At 25.8% G+C, this 23,552-nt stretch overlaps 1 protein-coding gene across 2 annotated transcripts; it reads right to left on the bottom strand.

Moving 5' to 3' along the window:
* Nucleotides 1-16,577: 16,577 nt before the first annotated feature.
* Nucleotides 16,578-19,809, bottom strand: LOC127243891 (uncharacterized). 2 transcript variants are annotated; one of them, XM_051264115.1, is made up of 5 exons: nt 19,528-19,809; nt 19,243-19,449; nt 18,957-19,158; nt 17,017-17,115; nt 16,578-16,922 (listed from the first exon to the last, which is right to left on the bottom strand). In XM_051264115.1, the coding sequence occupies exons 1-5, from the start codon at nt 19,672-19,674 to the stop codon at nt 16,813-16,815; spliced, it is 765 nt and encodes a 254-aa protein (XP_051120072.1). In that variant the 5' UTR covers nt 19,675-19,809; the 3' UTR covers nt 16,578-16,812. The 2 variants fall into 2 exon arrangements, with proteins under 2 accessions (XP_051120072.1, XP_051120071.1); XM_051264114.1 differs by having other exon boundaries at nt 16,581-16,922; nt 19,243-19,452; nt 19,528-19,807.
* Between the last annotated feature and the right edge of the window lie 3,743 nt (nt 19,810-23,552).

The following is a 23,552-nucleotide window of genomic DNA, read 5'->3' as shown; positions in this document are numbered from 1 at the left end:
TAAATAACATAAATGATAAGTATAAACAAAAACCAAACTTGTCTTACTTAGAGACCATGTAAAATATTGGTGTCTTTCTTGAGCTTTCCCTTGTATTGGTCGTCATCTTGAGTATAATCATCGTAAAGTAAGACGAGAAGAAAGAAAATCCATATAACACAATAGATGAATGAAAAAAATATAAACAATAAACAATCCAGATCACACTTTGATCTACACTTACACAATAAGTAGTTATAAAACACACAGAATTAGGTTTGCAGAACTAATTCTAACTATTCCAACAAAGCCACAAATTTTCTAGTAGTGTTTTGATCGTCAGGCAAGCAATAATTACAATACAAATTATAGTTGAATGCAAGCAAACCAATATAACTGCTAAAAAGAGAAACTGTGGTCACCATTTTCCGGGAGTTGTGCTTGCAATAGTCATATGTGAACCAGTAATCACCTTGCACATAGCGATTTCTATCCCTATCATATTGGGATGGATATAACAGGTCATCCCACTAGGAAGTTGGAAAGTTAACTCTCAAATATTTAGGATATCATCACTCAAAATTCATTATTATTTCAATTGAATAAATGATTGATTATAACCAATTATGATATAATGATAAGCTAGGTGATTTTTAGCTCCTAATTAAAAGGTAAATTATAGTATAAGCTATGCAATTACAATAAATAACTAACAACAAAGTAGAAAAATACATCCAAGTTTAAAGGCTAAGATTCAGAATTTCTTATTGCATATGTTGCATGAATATAACAAAGGATGGAAGATTCTCATGCAACGATGAAATTACTAATTCTAGATTACACACAATGAAAAAGGATAATGGTACAAGGTGGAACAATTCTATAGAGCTCCACCAATGCTCCCCTCTATACAAAACCTATGCATTAATATATCAATTGTATCTGTACACAAGAAGCACCAGGAATTGAGAGATTGATCTCTCAATTTTTTAGGTGGCACTTATTCATATTCCACAAACATCACAAAAACTACAGGTAAACTAGAATACATTGTAGAATAAACCACATGCTAGCAAAAAATCAAAAACTAGAATAAGTTGTTCTAAAAGAATAACAAAATTCACTACCAAAACTTTCTTATATTTCGAAAATTCTTAAGAAATTTTCTATGAGTGATGCTAAATCTGTTTTTGTTCCTATGGTTTCTAATTTTGTGCTAAGTAGGGATCAATGTCCCAAATCAAAGTCTGATTTTGAATATATGAAACGTGTGCCATATTCTAATGCTATAGGTTCCATAATGTACTTAATGGTTAGCACTAGGCCAGATTTAGCTTATGCTATGAGTTGTTTAAGTAGGTATATGTCGAACCCGGGTTTAGAACACTGGCATGCATTAAAATGGGTGTTTAGATACTTAGTTGGTACAATTAATGTTGGTCTTGTGTTTGAAAAACATACTGAAAATATTAAATTAGAGGGTTTTGTAGATTCAAATTATGCAAATGATAGGGATAGTAGAAAAAGTACTACTTCTTATGTTTTTACTTTGTGTGGGACTTGTATAAGTTGGAAGTCTCAATTACAACACGTTGTTGCAGTATCCACAACAGAATCTGAAAATGTTGCAATTACTGAAGCTTTAAAAGAAGCAGTGTGGTTAAAAGGATTAATCAGTGAATTAGGTTATTTACAACATAGTGTTACTGTTTTTTCGGATAGTCAGTCAGGAATTCAGTTATGCAAAAACCATGTATTTCATGATAGGACCAAACATATTGACGTACGTTTTCATTTTATACGTGATATTGTATCTAAAGGAATTTTAAAATTAGAGAAAATCCCATCTGAATATAACTCATCTGATATGGGTACTAAAGTTTTGCATGCAAATAAATTTGTATTTTGTATGACATACATACATTGTGATACTTTTGATTAGCCTCATATTACTTAGAGTAGTAGGTAGGCTAAGTTAATGTTTTGTTCTAACATTAGTTTTGGTGCAGGTAAAGATTATATGGGCAATGATGAACCCCATTTACTCGGACGAAAAATCAGGTGGAGGATTTGTTGGATTTTTGTCCTTCGGATCCACCCCAATACACTACACACCAATAATTATGCAGCCCGATTGAATCAGGCCTGGCTTGTGATACACAACCCACACCACAACCACACCCGTTGCTGACCCTTACCTGTGATGCGCCCCTTGCCCGTGACCCGCTCCGTGACCCGCCTAGGATCCGCGTCCTTTTGCGAGGCCTGATCTGGACCGTTGATTACGGATCTTGATCTGGGCCGTCCATCTCCATTGGCATGTATATATATATAGAGAGAGAGAGTGATTATATTCATAACTCTCTAATCTCACTCTCTCTCTACGTACTACTCTCTGGCCTTCCCCTCTCTCTCTATCGACCCACTGCTCTCCTCTTTCCGGTGACTTTCACGGCGGTTCACGGCGGTTTCTCGATGGTGCCTTCCTCCTGTAATATTGTGGAGTTCCTGTGGCACGTTTGTTTTCCCCTTTTGTGTAGTCGTTCGTAGCCGAAAGGGGCTCGCTCGACATTGTAGGCCTTCGGGTGCCTTGTTTGTGTTTGTGTGGGGTTATATATAGTGTGTATCACGGTTGATGCTGGTTCGTTTGTGTAGTCGCTAGTTTAGGTGTGTATAGTGTCGATTTTGTGATTTCCCGAGTTGATTGGGGCTGAGCCTAACCAAACTAGTTCAATATTTGTATTGTTATTCGATTTCTCTAATAAAATCTTTAGATCTGTTTATATTTTTTATAACAATAATAATAATAATAATAATAATAATAATAATAATAATAATAATAATAATAAAATTATATGAACTATTTTAAAATAAAATACTATTACAACAAAACAATACACCAACTCTGACATAGGTTCGATTTTGTTTGTAATTTTTTCATGAAAAAAATATATTTTTCTAAATAAATTTTGCTACTTTTGGGGTCCACTTTTAATACTTCTATATATAATTATGTACTCCCTCCGTCCCAAACATCCTGCAACATTTCTTTTTTGGTACGTTCCAAACACCTTGCAATATTTCCAAAATAGAAAATAATTAATTATACTTAATCTCTACCTCACATTTTATTCCCTCACATCATCCAAATAAAAAAATAAAATATATATTTCTCTCTCCATCACATCACCTAATTTCTAAATTATCCTATTTAATACTACTCACCTAAAAACTGGTGCCAAAACCAAATATTTCACCATATTTAGGGCAGAGGGAGTACATATTTAATATAGAGTAATCAAAATACTTTTCATTGTTTTATTTATACTTTATTTGATGGAGATATATAATTTTCTATAAGTATTTTGTACTACGATTTATGAATTGTAAATAATTTTGTATATATATTATTTATTTAACATGTTATGACTCTAATCGAATTTTAAATCTTATCATTTATAATTTTATTAATTTTAATTAAATTATTTAGTTATCTTAATCTTAATTTATAATTATTTTTATTATATAATTATTATTTTTACTAATATAATTTTTAATTACTTATTAATTATAATTTCGATATCTTCGGTAACGTGGACACTTTAACTAAGACAAATGGAGTAATTTTTTTTTTAATTTTAATTAGATTAATTAGTTATTTTAATTCTAATTTGTAATTATTTATATTATATTGTAATTATTTTTACTAATATATTCTTAATTATTTACTAAGCATACACTTCCTAAATTTTTGTATCTACTATAATTGTGTCTACTAAAAACAAATAAACACATCAAAATAATAATTATTATCTTTATAAAATATTACATTAAAAATTAATTAAAAAAATAATATCTCAAATATATGCTCTATTTTAAATTAATTTAAAATTATAACCAAATCCGCAATAAATTTCAAAAAAAATGGGCACTATTTTGCACTCCATAGCACAAGCATAAGAGCCGGCCGTCTCGAACCTTTTTTAGACCCTGAGCGAAAATAAATTATAGATCCTATAAATATACAATTAGAATGTATTTTTAATAATATTACTGATTGGTGTTGATTGGACAAAAGGTTGAACATGACCTTCTGGACAATCTCAATTTGAGAAGACGGTTTATCTTAAAGTTCAAAAAGCAAGGACGGAAGGCAGGTTTGATCGAGTTGCTGGGGACAATGCGACAAGATGTAAGGTAAAGAAGTGTAGACAATTAGAAAGAAATAAAAATATATATATAATTAGAAATTAAAATTTAATTTTAAAATTAAATAGAATAATTATAAAGAAGAAAAAAAATATAAATTAAAAGTTAAAATTTAATTTTAAAATTTAATAATAATAATAATAATAGATAATATTTAAAATATAGATCCTCTATTAATTAGGGCTCACCTTGCTTCTACTGTGAGCCAACCTTGCATAATAAGAGCATCCGCATTACCTTTTTTTATTTATCTCATCCACATCATATCAACGTTATTATTCAAATTATTTATTTGAACACCCGTTATAGTATCATTACTTTTACCTATTACCTTTACAATTTTATAAAATTCATCATAATTATTTATTTTTATATATTTTTATTATCTAATAGTAATATATAAATAATTTTATTATGTAATATTATATTTTATTTTTGTAATATTAATGTATATAAACTATAATAATATTATATAAATTTCTATATTATGAAATATTAAAATTATTCAAATTTGTAAAATTAATAGCATTTAAAAATCTGAATGATTGAAGTAAACTCGAATTAATATATTACCCCGAATAATTTTTCGTTTATGATAGTTTTGTTAAAGAATTAATTGAAGAAAGATTGAATATAAATATTTTAAAAAATTTAAATATTAGAATTGGATATCTAACAAATATTTATTGAAAAATACGTAGGTGAGTCGTGATATTTTGAAATAATTTGAATTTGTATTTGTACAGATCAATATTGATAATTTAAAATTTTAAAATTTAAATTTTAAGTTATAATTAATTAAATAATTATTTATTTATTATTTTTATAAAGGTAGCGAGTTCTTGATAAATGTAATAAATTAGAATTAATTGTATTTCCTAATAGAAATAACATATCTTGTTATAATAAAAACTAAGAAGATAATGAAAAATGTAACGAAGAAGATAATTGTAACGGATGCTGTAACGTCAATCTTCACAATATATTGTCTTTGGCATTTATATTATTATTATTATATTATTATTATTATTATTATTACAAAATACAAAATCACAAACTTGAGTGTTGTTTTATATATAAGAAAAGGATTAATTTTTATTTGGTTTTGATCTGTTTGTTTACCGTTTGAATCTGATGTATTATTTTAATATTATGTATGAAAAATTATATCAATAATATAAAAATAATATTTTATATTGATTGTTAATTTTTTGTAAAAAAATAAAATATACTTTCTTTCTCTCCGGAAAATTTAATCCCACTTTTTTATAAAAATACAAAGAAATAGGCTAAATTTTCCGGAATGAGAGAGTATATTATATAATATTTATAATCGTGTCGCTAAAAAATATTGTATGAACAAAGCTATTATTGTGATATAATATTTTTATTAGATTAAATAATATATTTTTATTAGAAACTATATGGAATAAATAGTAAAATATTTTATTTGAAATAAATACTAAAGCCAACAAGTGTGTAAAATAGTTTTGATATTTTGTCGTATATACTATATTTATATAATGATATATTTGTAATTTATACTCCCTTCGTTCCAATATAATAGTCTTGTTTACTATTTTTGTCCGTCCTAAAACAATAGTCTTATTTTCATAAATAACCATATCACTGTATAACTACCCTTACTCTTTCATTATTATTATACAATTGCCACTACCTTTTATACTAATACACTCACATGGGCAAAAATATCTTTTACCTATATTTTTTACCCAGTGCCCAACACAACCAAGACCATAGTTCCGAGATTTACAGCCAACACAACACTCCCTAATTGATGAAAAATATTAAATTTTTATAAAATTAAATGCTAGCCATCCAAGTCTATGAAATAAAATAAAATAAAATAAAATAATATAGATACCAAATAATTAATATGTCAGTTAATATTGAGTTGCAAATAATAAATTTGAGTCATCATCATGCATGTATTGCAACAGTAGATCAGTTGGAAGGCAGGACAAATTATAAATATTCTTATCTACTTTAGTTACTCCATTATATAAAATATTCAATCTTATTAACCATTTCACCAACTTTTCACCCTTTTTCTTTTTTATTTTTTATTTAATTGAACAGTTTTTACTATTTAATACTCCCTCCCTCCCTCCGTCATGCAAATGTGTATTCATTTGACCGGACACGAATTTTAATAAAAGTGAGTAATAATGGTTATTTTTTACTTGTATAATAAAAAAAAAGTACAAAAATGTAATAATTTTTTACTTAAAAAGAAAACGAAAATATTTTTCAATGACAACCCAAAAAAAAAAGTGAGCATAGATTTGAATAACGGACGGAGTACTTATGATTTTCTATGTATAAAATACTAGAAAGGGTTACGCACACAAAATACAGAAATATTACATATTTTAATTATACACAACATGTATTGTATGCAGGGTCGTCTCGAACTTTTTTAGGCCCTGAGCGAAAATAAATTATAGGCCCTACAAATATATGATTAAAATTTATTTTTAATAATATTATTGATTGGCGTTGTTAGGTTGAATGTTACCATCTGGATAATGTCAATTGAGAAAAGAAGATGAAAGACAGTCTGTCTGAAAATTCGAAAAGCAATGACTGAAGGAGGGTGAAAGATATAAGAGAAAAGATGAGACAAGTTTGATCGAATTGCTGGAGGCGGGTTTAGGGTGTAAGGTAAAGAAGTGTAGACGATTAGAAAGAAATAAAAATATATATATGATTAGAAATTAAAATGTAATTTTAAAATTAAATAGAATAATAATAATAGAAGAAAAAAATATAAATTAAAAGTTAGAATTTAATTTTAAAATTTAATAATAATAATAATAATAATAATAATAATATTTAAAATATATGTCCTCTATTAATTATGGACCATGAGCAGTTGCTCACCCTGCTGCTGCTATGAGCCGCCCCTGATTGTATGTAATAAAATTACGTGATATTTGTTCATAACTACAACGTTTGCTGTATAATAGTATTTTATGTGCTAAAAATCAACTGTTGTATATGTTGTGTGAAACTATATTATGTGTTATTAGTTCGTGTGTTGTATTTGTATTATATTAACGTATATTCTGTGTTGTCTGTTGTAATATTGTGTGTTGTCCGTTAGCACAGTGCTGAATTTGTGTTATATTTTTGCACCGTAGCCGCCGCCATAAAATACTTCATCCGTTTTAGAACAATCGACACTTTTGATTTATGATACAATTATTTAGATATCACTCATTTAAGATTTATAATTTTACCATATACATATATTTTTAAGTTGACTATAAATTTTGTATCAGTCAGCCAGTTAATTAACTAAGAACTTATTATTACTTTTTTTTTGTTCAGAACATAAATTGAAACGGAAACTGACAAGTAAGCACGACCATATTGATTGTTTGTGAAGCTAAGTCAGTTTTCTAAGTCATCTAACACAATCATATTCAAGCTAATACAGTTGTATTCAATCTGTTTCAACTATCATCATATTAAAAATGATTAATTTTAATTTGACTGAGACTACAATTCATCAAAAAATTCAATAAAATCAAAATTAATTATTGAAATTTCCTATTGAACCGAAAATATTTTTTCCCATTAATTTAAGATCGATATATTATGCATTTGTTCTTTCTGAATCATATTACACAATTATATTCAAGTCAACACAATCTTTTAGTCCATTTCAAATATCATTATATTAAAAAATGATTATTTTAGTTTGAATGAGACTATAAGTCATAAAAAAAAAAAAAAAAAAAAAAAAAAAAAAAAAATCAACAAAATCAAAATTAATTATTGAAATTTCCAATTGGACCAAAAATATTTTTTCTCATTACTTTAAAAATGGTCTGAAGTTGAATCGCATTCATATAAAGAACAGGTTATAGGTTTAAACCCCTAACGTCTCAGGTCACCTGTCACACATGGTTCGCCTAGTGTATCTTTCTCGTCGGACCTGGTTTGCAGGGTATTAGGTTCGACCAGAGGTTTACCCAGTGCACACTTTCGGGTAGCGACTGCGGTTCCCATGTCATTAAAAAAATAATAATAATAATAAAAAGAATCACAGTTCGGGTTTCATGATTGTAGTAAGTGAATAGGCTTGGGTGTGATTGTTTGGAGTTCGAATTTTGAGTTGATATTTAAATAGTAAAATTTTTTGAATTGTAATAATTATATGATGTGATATAAATAGATATTTATGTGATATACTGAATGTAACATTAAGTTTTAGTATAATATAAAAAATAAATAATAAATATTTGATTCGATATTTTTTTGAAGAAAATTTTTTATGAATAGTAAAATTTGAGAGAAATCCCCTAAACAAACACCCAAATATATGATTCCAAGATATCATTACATTCGGTGTTGACAATTTCATAATGATATGAATGTCATAGAGTTGGATTTGATTCAATAAGGCGACGATGAAATCAATAGAGACGAACTATTTCCAATCCTAGTCCCTCGTAGCATAATTAAAGTAAAAAATGTGATCATAACAGAGTTAGAGCCAGAAACGAGACTCACTTATAATTGAGTTAGAATCAGAAACAGGAGTTTCAATGTACATAGTCGGAAATAGGGCTTTGAATGAAATCACGACAAATAATCAAGTACATAACATAAACTTTATTGAAACTAGAAAACTAATATTTCGAAAAAAATAAATTTTGACAGATGAACAAATATATGCGGATCTCAAAATCGAGAGACCTTTTGGTACATTTCATGTTGAGCGTAATCGAAGAAACATAATCGAAAGACCTTCAAATACACTTCAAATTTACCGTACGCGGAGAAATATAGTATTTGTAGCATGTTACATTTTTTAGAATTTTTTGAATAAAATAATTATCTTAATATTATTTTCACATGAAACTATAATAAAATTGACATTTTTACTAGTACAAATATGAGTAATAAAATTCACTGTTTATTTAATATTTATATTAATAATTTATCTTAATATATACAAGTATAAATAGGCCCGTTTACTTGATATATATATATATATATTAATATTCTTGAAATAAAATAGTTATGGGTGGTGATGTTGTCTACAAAATTTTAATACTTCATATAATGTTTTTTTTTTTTTTTTTTTAATGTGGGAATCGACAACTGTTATTCGTCGAGCGCGTTCAGGATAAACTCTCAGTTGAACTTAATAGCCTGTAAATTAAACTCGATAAAACAACGAATCATTTGTAACAAATAAGACCGAAAGGGGTCGGGTTAGTTAATATAATGTTTGAAGATATAAAACTTTGAATAGTTTAACAAAAATAGAACAAAGGCCATGTACATGTTTTATGAGTTTAAATAAATAACAAAGTGAATCCGTAAATGATGGCCTGGTGGTATAGGGGTTGGACTTGTGAACGTGAGGTCATGGTTAAGTGAGTGATGATTTTTATATTTTTAATATAAAAATTAATATATATATATATATATAATTAAAAGAAATTTTAAAATATATTTAAATTTTTTTAATATTATCTCAATAAAATATATATAATATGAATATTATTTTGTAGAAAATAAAATTTTACATAATATAATTAATAAACAAAATATCTGTATTAATCTGTATTTAACATAAATTAATTTTTTTAATACAAATATAAATAATTGAATAAAAATATGAAAATAAAAAATTTTGAAAAGGATTAAAGAGAGATAATAATAAAAGAGTTTTGAGTAGGGTTCAATATATGATAAAAATTATGGGGTTTTGAGTTGATTCTATAGGTAATATGTTACAAATTTAATCAAGGGTGTGTTTCTTTTGAATCAAACTCTCAATTTTTTATTATTATGACTCTACTTTTCGCGAAAAGAATATATTTTTTTTCATACAAAATATTTTATTAAGTATTATTTTAATATCAAAATCAAATCAAATTTTTCTCCAAACCAATTAAAAGTTGTTAACTATGTTTAATATTGATAAAAATTTATTAAAAAAATTATTAAAAATAAAAAAAAATTATTAGAAATAAAAATAATTTATTAATGATAAAAAAAATGAACGGTTATGAGACAGACTAAAATGGAAATGTGACAATTGTAGTGGTACGAAAGAAGTATTTGTTAAACATGTTTAACATTGATAAATTTAGTAAAAATAAAAACGTATATGGAGGGCGAAATGAGTATTTTATTTATATGTGTTATGTGGATTATATATTGTATTATAGTGTATAATTTGTTTATTATAATTAAAGTACAATATAGTGTATTATATATAATTATTTAACGAATTATCAAAATATTTGTTATTTTATCTGTCATCTAAATTTATTTTAATTTTTCTTTTTTGTTATCATCCAAATTTATTTTTGTTTCTCTTTTTAGTAAAAAAAAAATATCACTTTTTCTCTATTTTTCTTTACCAGAAATTTTTTTTCTACTTTTACTCATTTTCTAAAACTCGTGTCTGGTCAAATGGACATACTTTTACTTAACAAAAAAATATATATTTATATCAACATATATTGTGGAATATTTGTTATTTTCTTTATAAATATAAATATATATTAATTAAATCAAATCAACATCAATGAAACCAATAATCATAATATGATACTACTATATCAGTTTTTAAATATATATTCATTTGCTTTTTGCGTTTAAAATTTTGATTATTAATAATTATATTCATACATAATATAAATGAAAAATAATAATTTTATTAGTATTATATAATATAAATATAATAATATTTGTATAAATATAACATAAATTATATAACTCGTGTGTTTATTTAGGGATTAGATTTTAAATACGCTATTCATCTTTTTTTAAAAAAAAAAAATATCAAATCAAATATCTATTTTTTATTTTTTATATTATACACTAAAAAATCAATTTTAGATTTATAATATCACATCAACACTTATTTATATCACATCATACAACTATTCAAATTCAAAATTTTTACTATTCAAATCCCAACTCAAAATTCAAACCCCCGAACAAACACACCCAAGGGTCTTATTTATTTGTTTCATGCAATTCCAATATGTTAATTAAATTTGGTACAAAACACTAGCTTTGTCCAAAAATGATGTTTTGTTATAGATATAGACCTAATTATGTTAATTTTATAGAAATAAAAAGGGGTAAATATACTCCCCCCATCTCAGAATTATAGTTTTAGTTGAATCGAGTGCGGGATTTAAGAAATATTGATATTATATTAATAGTGAGTAAAAAGTGATTTAACGAATATTTATATTATATTGGTAGTGCGTAAAAAGTTATGAGTAAAAAATTTTTTTGCCTTTGTGAGTATATTAGTATAAAAAATAGTGATAATTATGTAATAAAAATGAAAAAGTGGAGGTAATTTTATGGTGATATGGTTATTTATAGAAATAAGACTATTATTTTTGGACAAACAAAAATTGTAAATAATATTATTGTATTGGGACAAAGAGAGTATTAAATAGTCTTTTTAAAAAAATAAATAAATAAATGATCTTTCAATCTATAAATTTTTGGAGACAAAGTGTAATTTTTTTTTTTTTGCCAAAAAATTGTAAACATTTTTTCAAAAAAAAATAATATATTACATATTTATTATTTTTATATTATTTATACCATTTTTTATATCTTACATAAAAATCTGGGAAAAAAATTAATTTTAGTCCTAATATAACCAAAATTAATCAATTTTGTCCCAATATAAAAAAATAAATAAAATAAAATAAAATAATCAGTTTTAGTCTCAATATAAACTATTTTAATAAATTTTGGTCTCATCGTTAAAAACCTAACGGAAATTGCTGATATAGACGTAACAGCATTGACGTAGCAGCTGATCTGGAAACAACACAACCATGTTGTCACACGGCCACGTACAATTATACACGACCATGTATTTTTTTTTTATCTAAAATTTTACCTTTCTTGTTATGTTTTATTTTAAAAAATATATATATATATATTGAATTTGGAATAACTGATATAATAAAAATAGAAAAAATCAATATTAATCTCAATATAATTAAAATGTATCAATTTTGCTTTCAATATAAAAAATTCAATCGCGTATGTTTTTTTGGAAGATTTTGCCTACAATTTTATTATTTATCAATTTTTTCCCTCCCATAGATATTCAATTAAACACTTTTTTTTTTCATAGTATTATATTAAAATCTAGAGTAAAAATCATTTTTGGTCCTATTCAATCAATTTTGGTCTCATTCAAAAAATATTATCAATTTTGGTCTCACTCAAATGAAAATTTATCAATTTTAGTCCCAAAATAGTTGACTGGGACTGAACACGGCCGTGTTGGATTACTCAGAAGGTAACTGGGCGTCCCATTACCTGCACTTATGAACATGGCCGTGTTCCTGTCCGTGTTCTGAACACAGTCATGATCCTGCCCATGTTCTCAATACAGCCATGTTCTAGGTCATGTTCATGTCCATGTTCTCAACACAGCCATGTTCTAGGCCATGTTCACGACCATGTTTTCAATATAATCATATTGTAAGCCATATTTATTATTATTTTCACTTTTTGGTTAAAATGATTTGATATATATATTTATAATTCAACAAAAATATTTTTTGCAATTATTTCATAATATAAAAAATATCAATTTTTAATATTTTTAAAATATATAAAAATAGTAATATATTAATATATATTTTTTAATAATACTCCATCCGTCCCACTTAACATGTCTATATTGCCGTTTATATTTGTCCCACATCCTATGTCACTTTTCTTTTTTTGGAAAATAATTACACATTATTTTTTAATTTATTTTTTTTAAATTTTAATTAAACTAATGAGTTATCTTAATTAATTTATAATTATTTATATTATATGATAATTAGTTTTACTAATACATTCTTAATTATCTACTAATTATACTTATTCTAAATTCTCGTATCTACAGTGACCCAGACATCCAACGTGGGACGGAGGAAATATTATTTTAAAATATTATTTTCTGAATAATAAATTTAATTTATAATTTATAGAAATAATTAATTTAAAATAATATTTTAAAATTTTTACTATAAATTTTTAAAAATATATATAATGATGATTATATATATTAATATATTATTATTTTTATATTTTAAAAAAATATTAAAAATTGATATTTTTTATATTATGAAATAATTGCAAAAAATATTTTTGTTGAATTATAAATATATATATTAAATCATTTTAATCAAAAAGTGAAAATAATAATAAATATGACCTACAATATGATTATATTGAAAACATGGTCGTGAACATGGCCTAGAACATGGTTGTGTTGAGAAAATAGGCAGGAACATGGCTGTTTTGAGAACATTGGCAGGAACATGGCTGTGTTCTGAACACAGGCAGGAACACGGCCGTGTTCAAGCCAATACGGCCGTATTCAGTCCCAGTCAACTATTTTGGAACTAAAATTGATAAATTTTCATTTGAGTGAGACCAAAATTGATAATATTTTTTGAATGAGACCAAAATTGATAATTTTGATATTGAATGAGACCAAAAATGATTTTTACTCTAAAATCTAATTTTACATTTCAAAAATAGTTGTTTATTTGGATGTTCGTAAGAATGGAAATTTTGGTAAAAAATAAAATTATAGGCAAAATTTTCCTAAATAATATACGTGGTAACTTTTATATATACATATATATATATATTGAAACTAAAATTGATATTCCCTCCGCCGCAAAACTATGGTTTTATTTGGGTTGAGCACATGATTTATTGAATATTGATATTATATGGATAGTTGATAAAAAAATATGAATAAAAGACTCTTTTGTCATTGTGAGTATATTAGTATAAAAAGTAATGACATTTGTGTAATAATAATTAAAAAAATACGGATAATTTTATGTTGGTATTAGTATTTATGAAAATGAGACTATTGTTTTGGGACAGATAAAAATGATAAACAACATTATTGTATTGGGACGAAAGTAGTGCATTTTAATAATATTGAGATTACTATTGATTTTCTTCTATTTTAACTATATCTAACTATTTTAAATTCAAAATATTTTTTAAAAAAAAATATACAAAAAAAATAATATTTTAGACAAAAAAAAAAGGTACCCGGTCATGTAGAATTAAATATAGCAGTGTGACAACATGGTTGTATTTTTTTCATGTAAGTTGCCACATCAACGTCGTTATGTCTACGTCATTAATTTTCGTTAGGTTTTTAACCGTAGAACCAAAATTGATTAAAATTGTTTATATTTAGACTAAAATTGATTAGTTTTTTATATTAGGATCAAAATTAATTATTTTTTCCCTAAAAATAGGCAAAATTGTCTGTAACTCTTTTATGGTTTCGAAACTCAACGTAAATCCCCTATTTACTTTAAAAATTACATGGCGTTCCCTTATACTTTAAATAATATTGCATGAAACCCCGCTGTAGTTTTAAAATTCAGCGTAAATCCCCACTTACTTTAAAAAATTGCATGGCACACCCTTATACTTTCAAAAGTATTGAATGAAATCCTCCGTCATACAAAACATATAGATATGAAATCATCTTCTCATCATACAAGGGAGTTTTCATGGTGGTGGATTTATGCAACGTTTTTTAAAATATAATAGAATGTTATGCACTTTTTAAAGTATAGAGATATTTTACACTGAATTTCGAAATCACGGGGGAGTAATAAACAATTTTACCCTATATATATATCCCTTCAAATCATTTAGGGTGTGTTTGTTTGTGGTTTTAGTTTTTGGGTTTGGAGTTTTTAATAGTAAAATGTTGAATTTGAATAGTTGTTTTATATTGATATAAATAGAGGTTGATCCGATATTTTGAATGTAAAATAAATTTGTAGTATAATATAAAAAAAAAATAATAATAATTATTTGATGTGATATTTTTGGAGGAAAAAAAATTTTGAATAGTAAAATTCTGTAGTAAAACACACTATTTTAGTATTTGATTTTTTAAAAAAATAAATGAATAAAACTTTGATCAATTATTTATTTTATTACGTGAATATTAATATTTCTAAAACTCCGTGAAAAAATAGATGAATAAATAGATATGGAACGGAGAAAGTACTTTCTAAGTCCGTTTTCAAATGTTATATTTATTTTTTGAATCATTGTAAATAATATTAAAAATATTTTTATATTTATATAATTTTTTTATATAAATATTACTCCATTATATTAATATTATAAAATATTACTAAAAATATCTTTTTTAAAAAAAAATATTTGTACTATATTTTGATAGTGTAGATCCCATGATGATTACAGGTGCTGATATCATTAAATTCAATTACTCAAAACTTATAGAATAAAATAATTAAGTAATATAATTTTACACAATAAGTTTTTAAGCATCGACACAAGCGATAAATTTTTTTAATTCAGCACTTAATCTATGTTGTATAAGACACTCAAAAATTAAATATAACATTTAGAGACGGATGAATAAATACATTATTAAGAAACTTTAAATAAGTAATAGTCTATTGTTATTCAATTTGCATTTCAATGGAACAATTTTTTATAAATATTATTAAAAAAAATATAAATATACACACACGTTATTATAATATATATATTTTCTCCGTCTCATAATAAAGTATTCACTTTCCATTTTAATCTGTCCCATAACAAAATATTCATTTTTTTTTAGTAACGGTACTGTCTACTTAACATTACAAATACCCTTAGTGAGCGTTTGGTACAAATAGAATTGCTGAGAAATAAGAGCAGAGAATAAAACTGGAGAGAAAAAGAATTGAATAAGAATCAACTTGTTTGATCAAACAGAGAATTCAGTTGAGAAATAAAAAAAAAAAAAAAAAAAAAAACAACTATATGAATAAATCAAACAAGAATAAATGATTAACCGAATAAAAAAAATTTTAACAAATGAGAATTTATAAAAAATATTTTTGGTGACTTTTTTAAAAAAAATATTATAAATTATATACGATATTTTTTAAGATTATATTTAATACAATTTCTTAAAAAGATCGTAAAAATTAAATACTTTAACAATAAATCAAATTTGATTTTTATAAACTTAAAATAATATATATAAAAATTAAATAATACAAAAAAGATAAAAAAAAAAATTAAAAAAAATATACTACAACATCATTTTTCCCTATTTTCCCGTATTTGAGAGAGAAATAAAAATAGAAAAATAAAAATAATTTATTTCTTAAGTTCTATTTTTGACTCAAACAAACAAAAAAAATGAAGCCATTTTCATTTCCCTGACCTCGTTTATCTGTACCATATATCACAAATACTAATAAAATTATTTTAGTCATTTCTACTCTGTTCTTACTATAACTCAATATAATACTAATATTTCTAAATCAGATATTTACTTATGGAACTGAAGAAAAATATTATTCATTCATAAAACATTAACTATTTCAACATAAAATATTATTTTTTATATTATCAATACAATATATTTATATTTTTCCTACATCTGCACACTAGAACCAAACCAAAGTAATAAATCCTTTTCACCTTTACGCTGCTGCTGCTGCTGCCTGTAATAACAACATTTTCTAACATTATAGTCATTTATCCATATATATATAAATTTATTCTGAGCCTCCCTCCTTCCTAATAAGTCCATTCGTGCGGGACACGCGCCACCGCTGCTGAACTTGCGATTGCCGCCTGCCGCTGTTGCTGAAGCAATGCGGCGTGTTTGCGCATTGCCATCCAATTATCTGCATAATCCGCGGAATGTAAGCTCATTGCATTTTATTACAGACAGCATTCTCAAGTTAGGGGATGGATCGATGGATGGTATGGTATTGATACCGTAATCTTGAGCGAAAATGCAGTGGCTCGGCTGTGGCCACGAAAAAACATCGGTGCTGCCAGCACTGCTCGGAGACGGGAACACAACAGGGGAACAACCTGCGGACAAATACATTAAGGATGTGTTATTTTGAAATATTTTATAAAATTTCTACTAGTCAATGCTCCCTCCGTCCCAATACAATAGTCTTAGTTTACCATTTTCGTCCGTTCCAATATAATAGTCTTATTTTTATAAATAACCATATCACCGTAAAAGTGCCTATATTGTTTTATTATTATTACACAATTACCACTACTTTTTACACTCGTATATTCACAAAGGCAAAAAAAATCTTTTACTCATATTTTTTAGCAACTACCAATATAATATCAATATTCTTTAGATCCCATGTCCAATACAACTGCGAGTATAGTTCTGGGACAGAGAAAGTATAATTTTTCCCTCAAACGCAAAATTCAAACCCCAACACATGAACACCTTTGACAACTATTTACTATTTCAAAAGGTTCAAATTTAAGCCCCGTAAAGAATGGTCTGGTAGTGTGGGGATGGACTCGTTACAGCAAGATCATAGGTTTAAACCCCGACACTTCCAGGTCTTACCAGGATTTTCATAAATACTACACGTGCTAAAATCATTCAAGAAAAAAAAATGAGTAAACATATCATATAAATTCTATAAATTCCATTTGAACAAAAATCTTTAAAAAATATTTTTATGTTTTTAAAGATTTCTAAATTAATGAAAAACCAAATATTTAATACTCCCTCCGTCCCAAACACCCAATATTTTCTTTTTTGTTTGTCTAAAACTCACTGCAACATTTTCAAATTTAAAACTAATGAATAATATTTATATACATATATTAATATACACTTCACTTTATCCCATCACATCACTCAAATAAAAAAACAAATAATTATTTTTCTACCCAATCACGTCACTTAATATAAAAATTATCTCAAATTACTATACTTAATACTCCCTACCTAAATTCTCGTGCCAAACACAAATATTGCACGGTATTTGGGACAAAGGGAATACAATATTTGTTGGAAAAAATTGTTATTAATAAAATATTACTATTAATATTTTTATTTAAAATTATGATTCTAGCTAGTTACACAACTTTTAAAACGGATGACACTATTGATAAAGAATAAAAAAAAAATCAAAATTATCCTATCAAATATTTATTTGTTTTTACAAAATCTCACATTTTTTACTATTTTCAATTTTTTTAAAAAAATCCAAAACTCATAATTGGATCTCTCTTTCTTTAGGTTTAGTTAAAGAAAATTTTGATTTGAGTTTTATATTTAAATTATATTTGATTGGATGTTTTATGAAATAAAAAAATATATATATTTTAACAAAAACTCTAACGTCCAAATTGTAACATTTGGAAAATTTGAGGTAAAATAACACCCAAAAAGTTTAAACAAATTATTGAACACATCTACATATCTTATAACTATATTTCAAAATAAAAATAAAAATAAAATGAAATGAAATGGTAAAGCGTAGAGACATTTTTCCATGGATGGACGGTGTAGATGAAGCCGGTGTAGGTAGTCCACACCACAGCGTATGAGGTAAAAAGTAAGGATGGACTCAGAGTCAGATGCGACAGTATTGCAAATAAAATAAGTATAGGGACCGATAATAAAGACAAGAAATGGCCCAAAATTTCTAAAACCTTCGATTAGCAGTCCTTCCCGCGTTTCGACACAACCCCCAAATAAGGTAATAATAAATGCCATCACTTATTTGGCAAACACTGCCCCAAATTCACCACAACCAAAACCAGATCCAAAAACCACAATAATAATTCAAATAATTAATCCAAAAACCATTTTTATTTTTTAATTTAAAAAAATAATAATAATAATAATAATAAAATTTGGGAAAAAATTGCACTGAGCTGTAAATTACCTGTTTTCCGGCGAGCATCTGCCCAATGAGGTTTCTCGCCGTCGCGGCTATATCTTCGCGGCAAGAACACTCCCGTCCCGGCGCACGCCTTCTTCGCCTCCGCCGCACCGCCGCCGCATAGAACCGCTCTCTCCCGCCCGGGCTGAAGTACCATTCCTCTGCTCGGGCGGCTGTAACTCCACGGCGCTCCGCCGCCCTCATTCTGCCGACGAACAAACTATTAAGCACAAGGTACAACTCGGAAGCGTAAACAGGATACAAAGTGTTTTGAGAATGGAATACTTGCATGTACTAAGCCCTGCATATGGTAACGCGGAAGGGCAAAACGGTCATTTCGCTCGCGGACGGCGGGGCGGTTACGGTAGATTAGATCTCCAACGGCGTCGTATCGAGCGGTTAACGGAGACGAGAGGCCGGCGTTAGGTCTTCCGTTACCGGCGCACGTTCCGAAATACGGCGCCGCTCGCGGAGGCGCCGCCGGCACCGCCACAAGCTTCTGCAAAAAAATTAAATTAAGTTAAACAGAAGAAAAAATAGAGCACAAAATTAAGAAGTAAAAAAAATACACTACCTCGTAGGGGAACTCAGTGGGGAAGACGAAGTCAGTGTCGGAGTTGATTCTGTTAAAAATCTGTTTGTCGATGAGGAAATCGTCGTCTGTGAGGAACTCAGGGGGCAGCCAGAAGCCAGCGTCGCCGCCTTCAGTAGCGCCGGCCATCTCTGCACAAAAAGAGGAGTTGCGGAATGGTTGGCTGGTACAATAATGGCGGAGGCAGGAAGGAGGAGAACTGGAGAAGAGGAGAGGGTCCCAAGGAGAGAGAAAAAGGTAGAGCGAGAAGAATGTTGACAACAGTGGTAGTGGTGTGGTGGGGCTTTTATTAAGGTTTCAGGGCGAATTTGAGACATCAAAAGAATTTTTTAATATTTATTAGTATTATTATTATTGTTATAAGTAAATAAAAAAATTGCAATTTTTTATTTTTATTTTTATTTATATTAAAGGTTTGTGGGTTTGGAACTTTTTTGGATTTGGTTTTGTGGTTGAATTCAAATTTGTGTCTTTATTGGGTTAGCTGTTCGAAAATATTTTATAGATATTTATAAAGGTGTGCGATTGGTTTTGGTTCATAGTCAAATTTTAGGATCATTTCAAATTTTTTCAAGTTGAAGGGCCGTATAAAAATATTATTAAATTTATTTTTAAAATATATTAATATTAAAATATAATACTCTCGACTCAAATCGAAGAGATCTTTTGCAAATTTGTAGTAATAAATTAAAGAGTAATACTCCATACCATAAATATAGTCTTAATTGGATTAGATACAGATCTAAGGAATAGATAAAAGATTTTTTTGCCCGAGTGTATTAGTATAAAAAGTAGTGGCAATTGTGTAATAAAAATGAAAAAGTAGAGATAGTTTTACGGTGATATAATTATTTATGGAAATAAGACTATTGTTTTGGGACGGACAAAAATGGTAAACAAGACTATTGTATTAGGACAAAGTGACTACTGTTTTATCAGTTGGCAGTGGAAATGTCTAAGCGTTGTTAACATTTTATCATTTGATTTATGTATAAAATAATAGGATGTTTGTAATTTAAGTAGAAGTTAAAAACAAATTAGCATTAGAATGTGATTATTTTTTCTAAAATATTATATAAATACTTTGAAGTGAAACAAACGAATTGAGATAAATGAAGTAATAAATTCTAATAAAATATATTTTTAGTCTCTCTTTATCATTAATATATCAATTTTAAAATTCATAATCTATAATTTTTAAAATTTTAATTAAACTATTTAATCATTTTAATTTTAATTTATAATTATTTTTACTAGTACGATTCTTAATTATTTACTATTAAAAATTTACTTATATTCTCGTAGATACAGTAATGTTAATACTTCTAATGGAATGTAAAGAGTATCAATTTTCTTTGTCTGTCATTTACAAATATGATAACTTTTATTTTTAATTAAATATTATAGTACTATATTTTTTTTTTATTTTTTACTATTAAAGTAAAAAGTAAAAAAGCAAATACAAATTACATTAAAAAATTTGTGCCCAAAAAGATTGAATTTATTTATAATCCACCTAGTATGTGACAATTATTGAAACTTTCATTCAAATTCATTATTTAAAGGACAGCTTTCACATATTTCTCTAATTCTATATTCATATTCTTATTTACTTCATATACATTAATTTTATATTTTTTACTCTCTATTTTTACAAATTTATCATTTTTCACTCTCTATTCATTAAAAGCCCTATAGTATGCTCATTTATTTTTTTTTTCATTTTTCTTTTTTTTTTAACTACACTGTAAGTTTTATAATTTATTTCTACTTTTTATTAATTTAAATATAAAATAAAATATTACAACAACAAAAATAATAATTGATAAGAACTAATAATAATAATAATAATAAAATATATAACACAAAAGTACTCGTAACTACATTATAATTATATAAAATATTTATAAAAAAAAATATTGATTTCAATTAAATATAAGTATGAGTAATATAATAAATAAGTTAAAAAATAATGAATTTTTATTTGAAAAAATATTTTTCTATTATAAAAACTAATGTATTGTAATAAATCCTGCAAAAATTATTGAGCCACAAGTAAATAGATTCTATATCCAAAAATTTATTTATATAAAATAAATAGATTTGTTCCATAGATAAATAAATAATATAATTACATATTATTTACTTAAGGATTTTGGATTATATTTGGTGGATAAAAATATGATTAAAATGTTATATAGATGGTAAAATGGGTAAAAATGTATAATAATTACAAACATGGAGTGATGTTGAATAAATAGGGAGTTAAATGGAAAAATTATATGAATATGGACCGATAAAAAAATGATTTAGGAATTAGGGATTTTAGGATAATTAACTCTTATTTTTTAAATTAATTTATATTATTTTTTAAAATATCTAAACGCATATATTTTTCTCTAAACAAGTTACTTAAAACAAACTTAAATACCAAATTTATATAATATCGTTCGTCTAAATAGCATAGTTGCAAATTATTTACATTAATTAAATTATTGGCGTAAGAAAACGAATTAAAAAAAATAAATAAATAATAACATTATATTAAATATAATGGCATATATATATATTTTTTTCACTTATTTGATAGAGGCATATACATCTTTTGATAATATGTATTATACAAGAACATACTCCCTCCGTCCCACATAATTTGTCCCTATTTTCTATTTTCGTCTGTTCCACATAACTTGTTCTTTCTATTTTTGGAAATATAATTATGCACTTTAATCGCATTTTAAATTTTAAATTTTATAATTTTCTTAATTTTAATTAAACTATTTACTTATCTTAATCTTAATCTATAATTATTTTTACTAAATAAAAATTATTTTTACTAATACACTTCTTAATTACTTACTAATTATATTTTACCTAAATTCCTGTGTCTACAGTAATACACCCATGTTATATGGGACGGAGGGAGTAAATGTTTATGAACCAATTTTTTAAATATAGTATATTTAGATGGCATTGAATATAATAAATATAGCTATTAGTTTTTTAAAAAATAATTATTATTATAGACTAAATTTGAGTTATATTAATAGGCAAGGAATCGAAATTGTCATTTTAAAATGAAGGGATTAAAATTAACATAAATAAAAAATAAAAAGAATCAAAATCGTCATTTAATAATATAAGAATTAAATTAAAACATATGTAAATAGAATAGAGAAAAATATATTTTACAATAATAAATTCTACAAACCTAAAATTATTTTAACTATATATGTTGCTGAATAGGTTCGTTGACGCTGATGTGGCCCTGACATTAGTGATTTGTCAACACCTGGTGTGTTTATTCGGGGGATTTTTCCCCCAAATACACTATTCATTCAATTTTTTCTCAAAAAAATATCAAATTAAATACTTATTTTTTATTTTTTATATTATACTAAAAATCAATTTTACGTTCAAAACATCACATCAACTCATATTTATTTCGCATCATACTACTATTCAAATTCAAAATTTTTACTATTCAAATCCAACTCAAAATCCAAATCCCCAAACAAACACAACCCAAGTGGATTTTTACTCCAATAACGGACTATAATGATAAATAGGTCAAGCATATATTAAAAAAGTATTTTACCATACAAAAATATATTTCTCTGTTAATGTAACAATTTTTTTTTATATACATAAATTTTAGAATATTGGTATTTTATAAATAATAATACAATAGAATGAGAAAAAAAATTATCCTTAAATCTTTTTATTTTTTTATAATATTTTTTGTAATATTATATTAAATGTAAGAGTATTTTTAAAAAATTAAATTAAGAAGTACAACTACTAAAAACATTAGATACATTAAAAATTAACAAACTAAAATGACGAAATAGATACATTGAAAATGGACGGAGAGAATATATTATTTATTTTTTAAAAAATATTGCATAAAATCGTTTAAAAATGATCTTATGCAATCACAATTGGATCATAAATAAATTTTTTAATTTAATTTATTTTCTATTAAACATAGGCATAGCTCATATGTT

This window comes from Andrographis paniculata, unplaced genomic scaffold, assembly GCF_009805555.1.
Source record: "Andrographis paniculata isolate CXL003 unplaced genomic scaffold, ASM980555v1 Contig98END, whole genome shotgun sequence".
NCBI classification, from domain to species: Eukaryota; Viridiplantae; Streptophyta; class Magnoliopsida; order Lamiales; family Acanthaceae; genus Andrographis; species Andrographis paniculata.
This window is presented reverse-complemented; position numbering and strand designations above follow the sequence as displayed.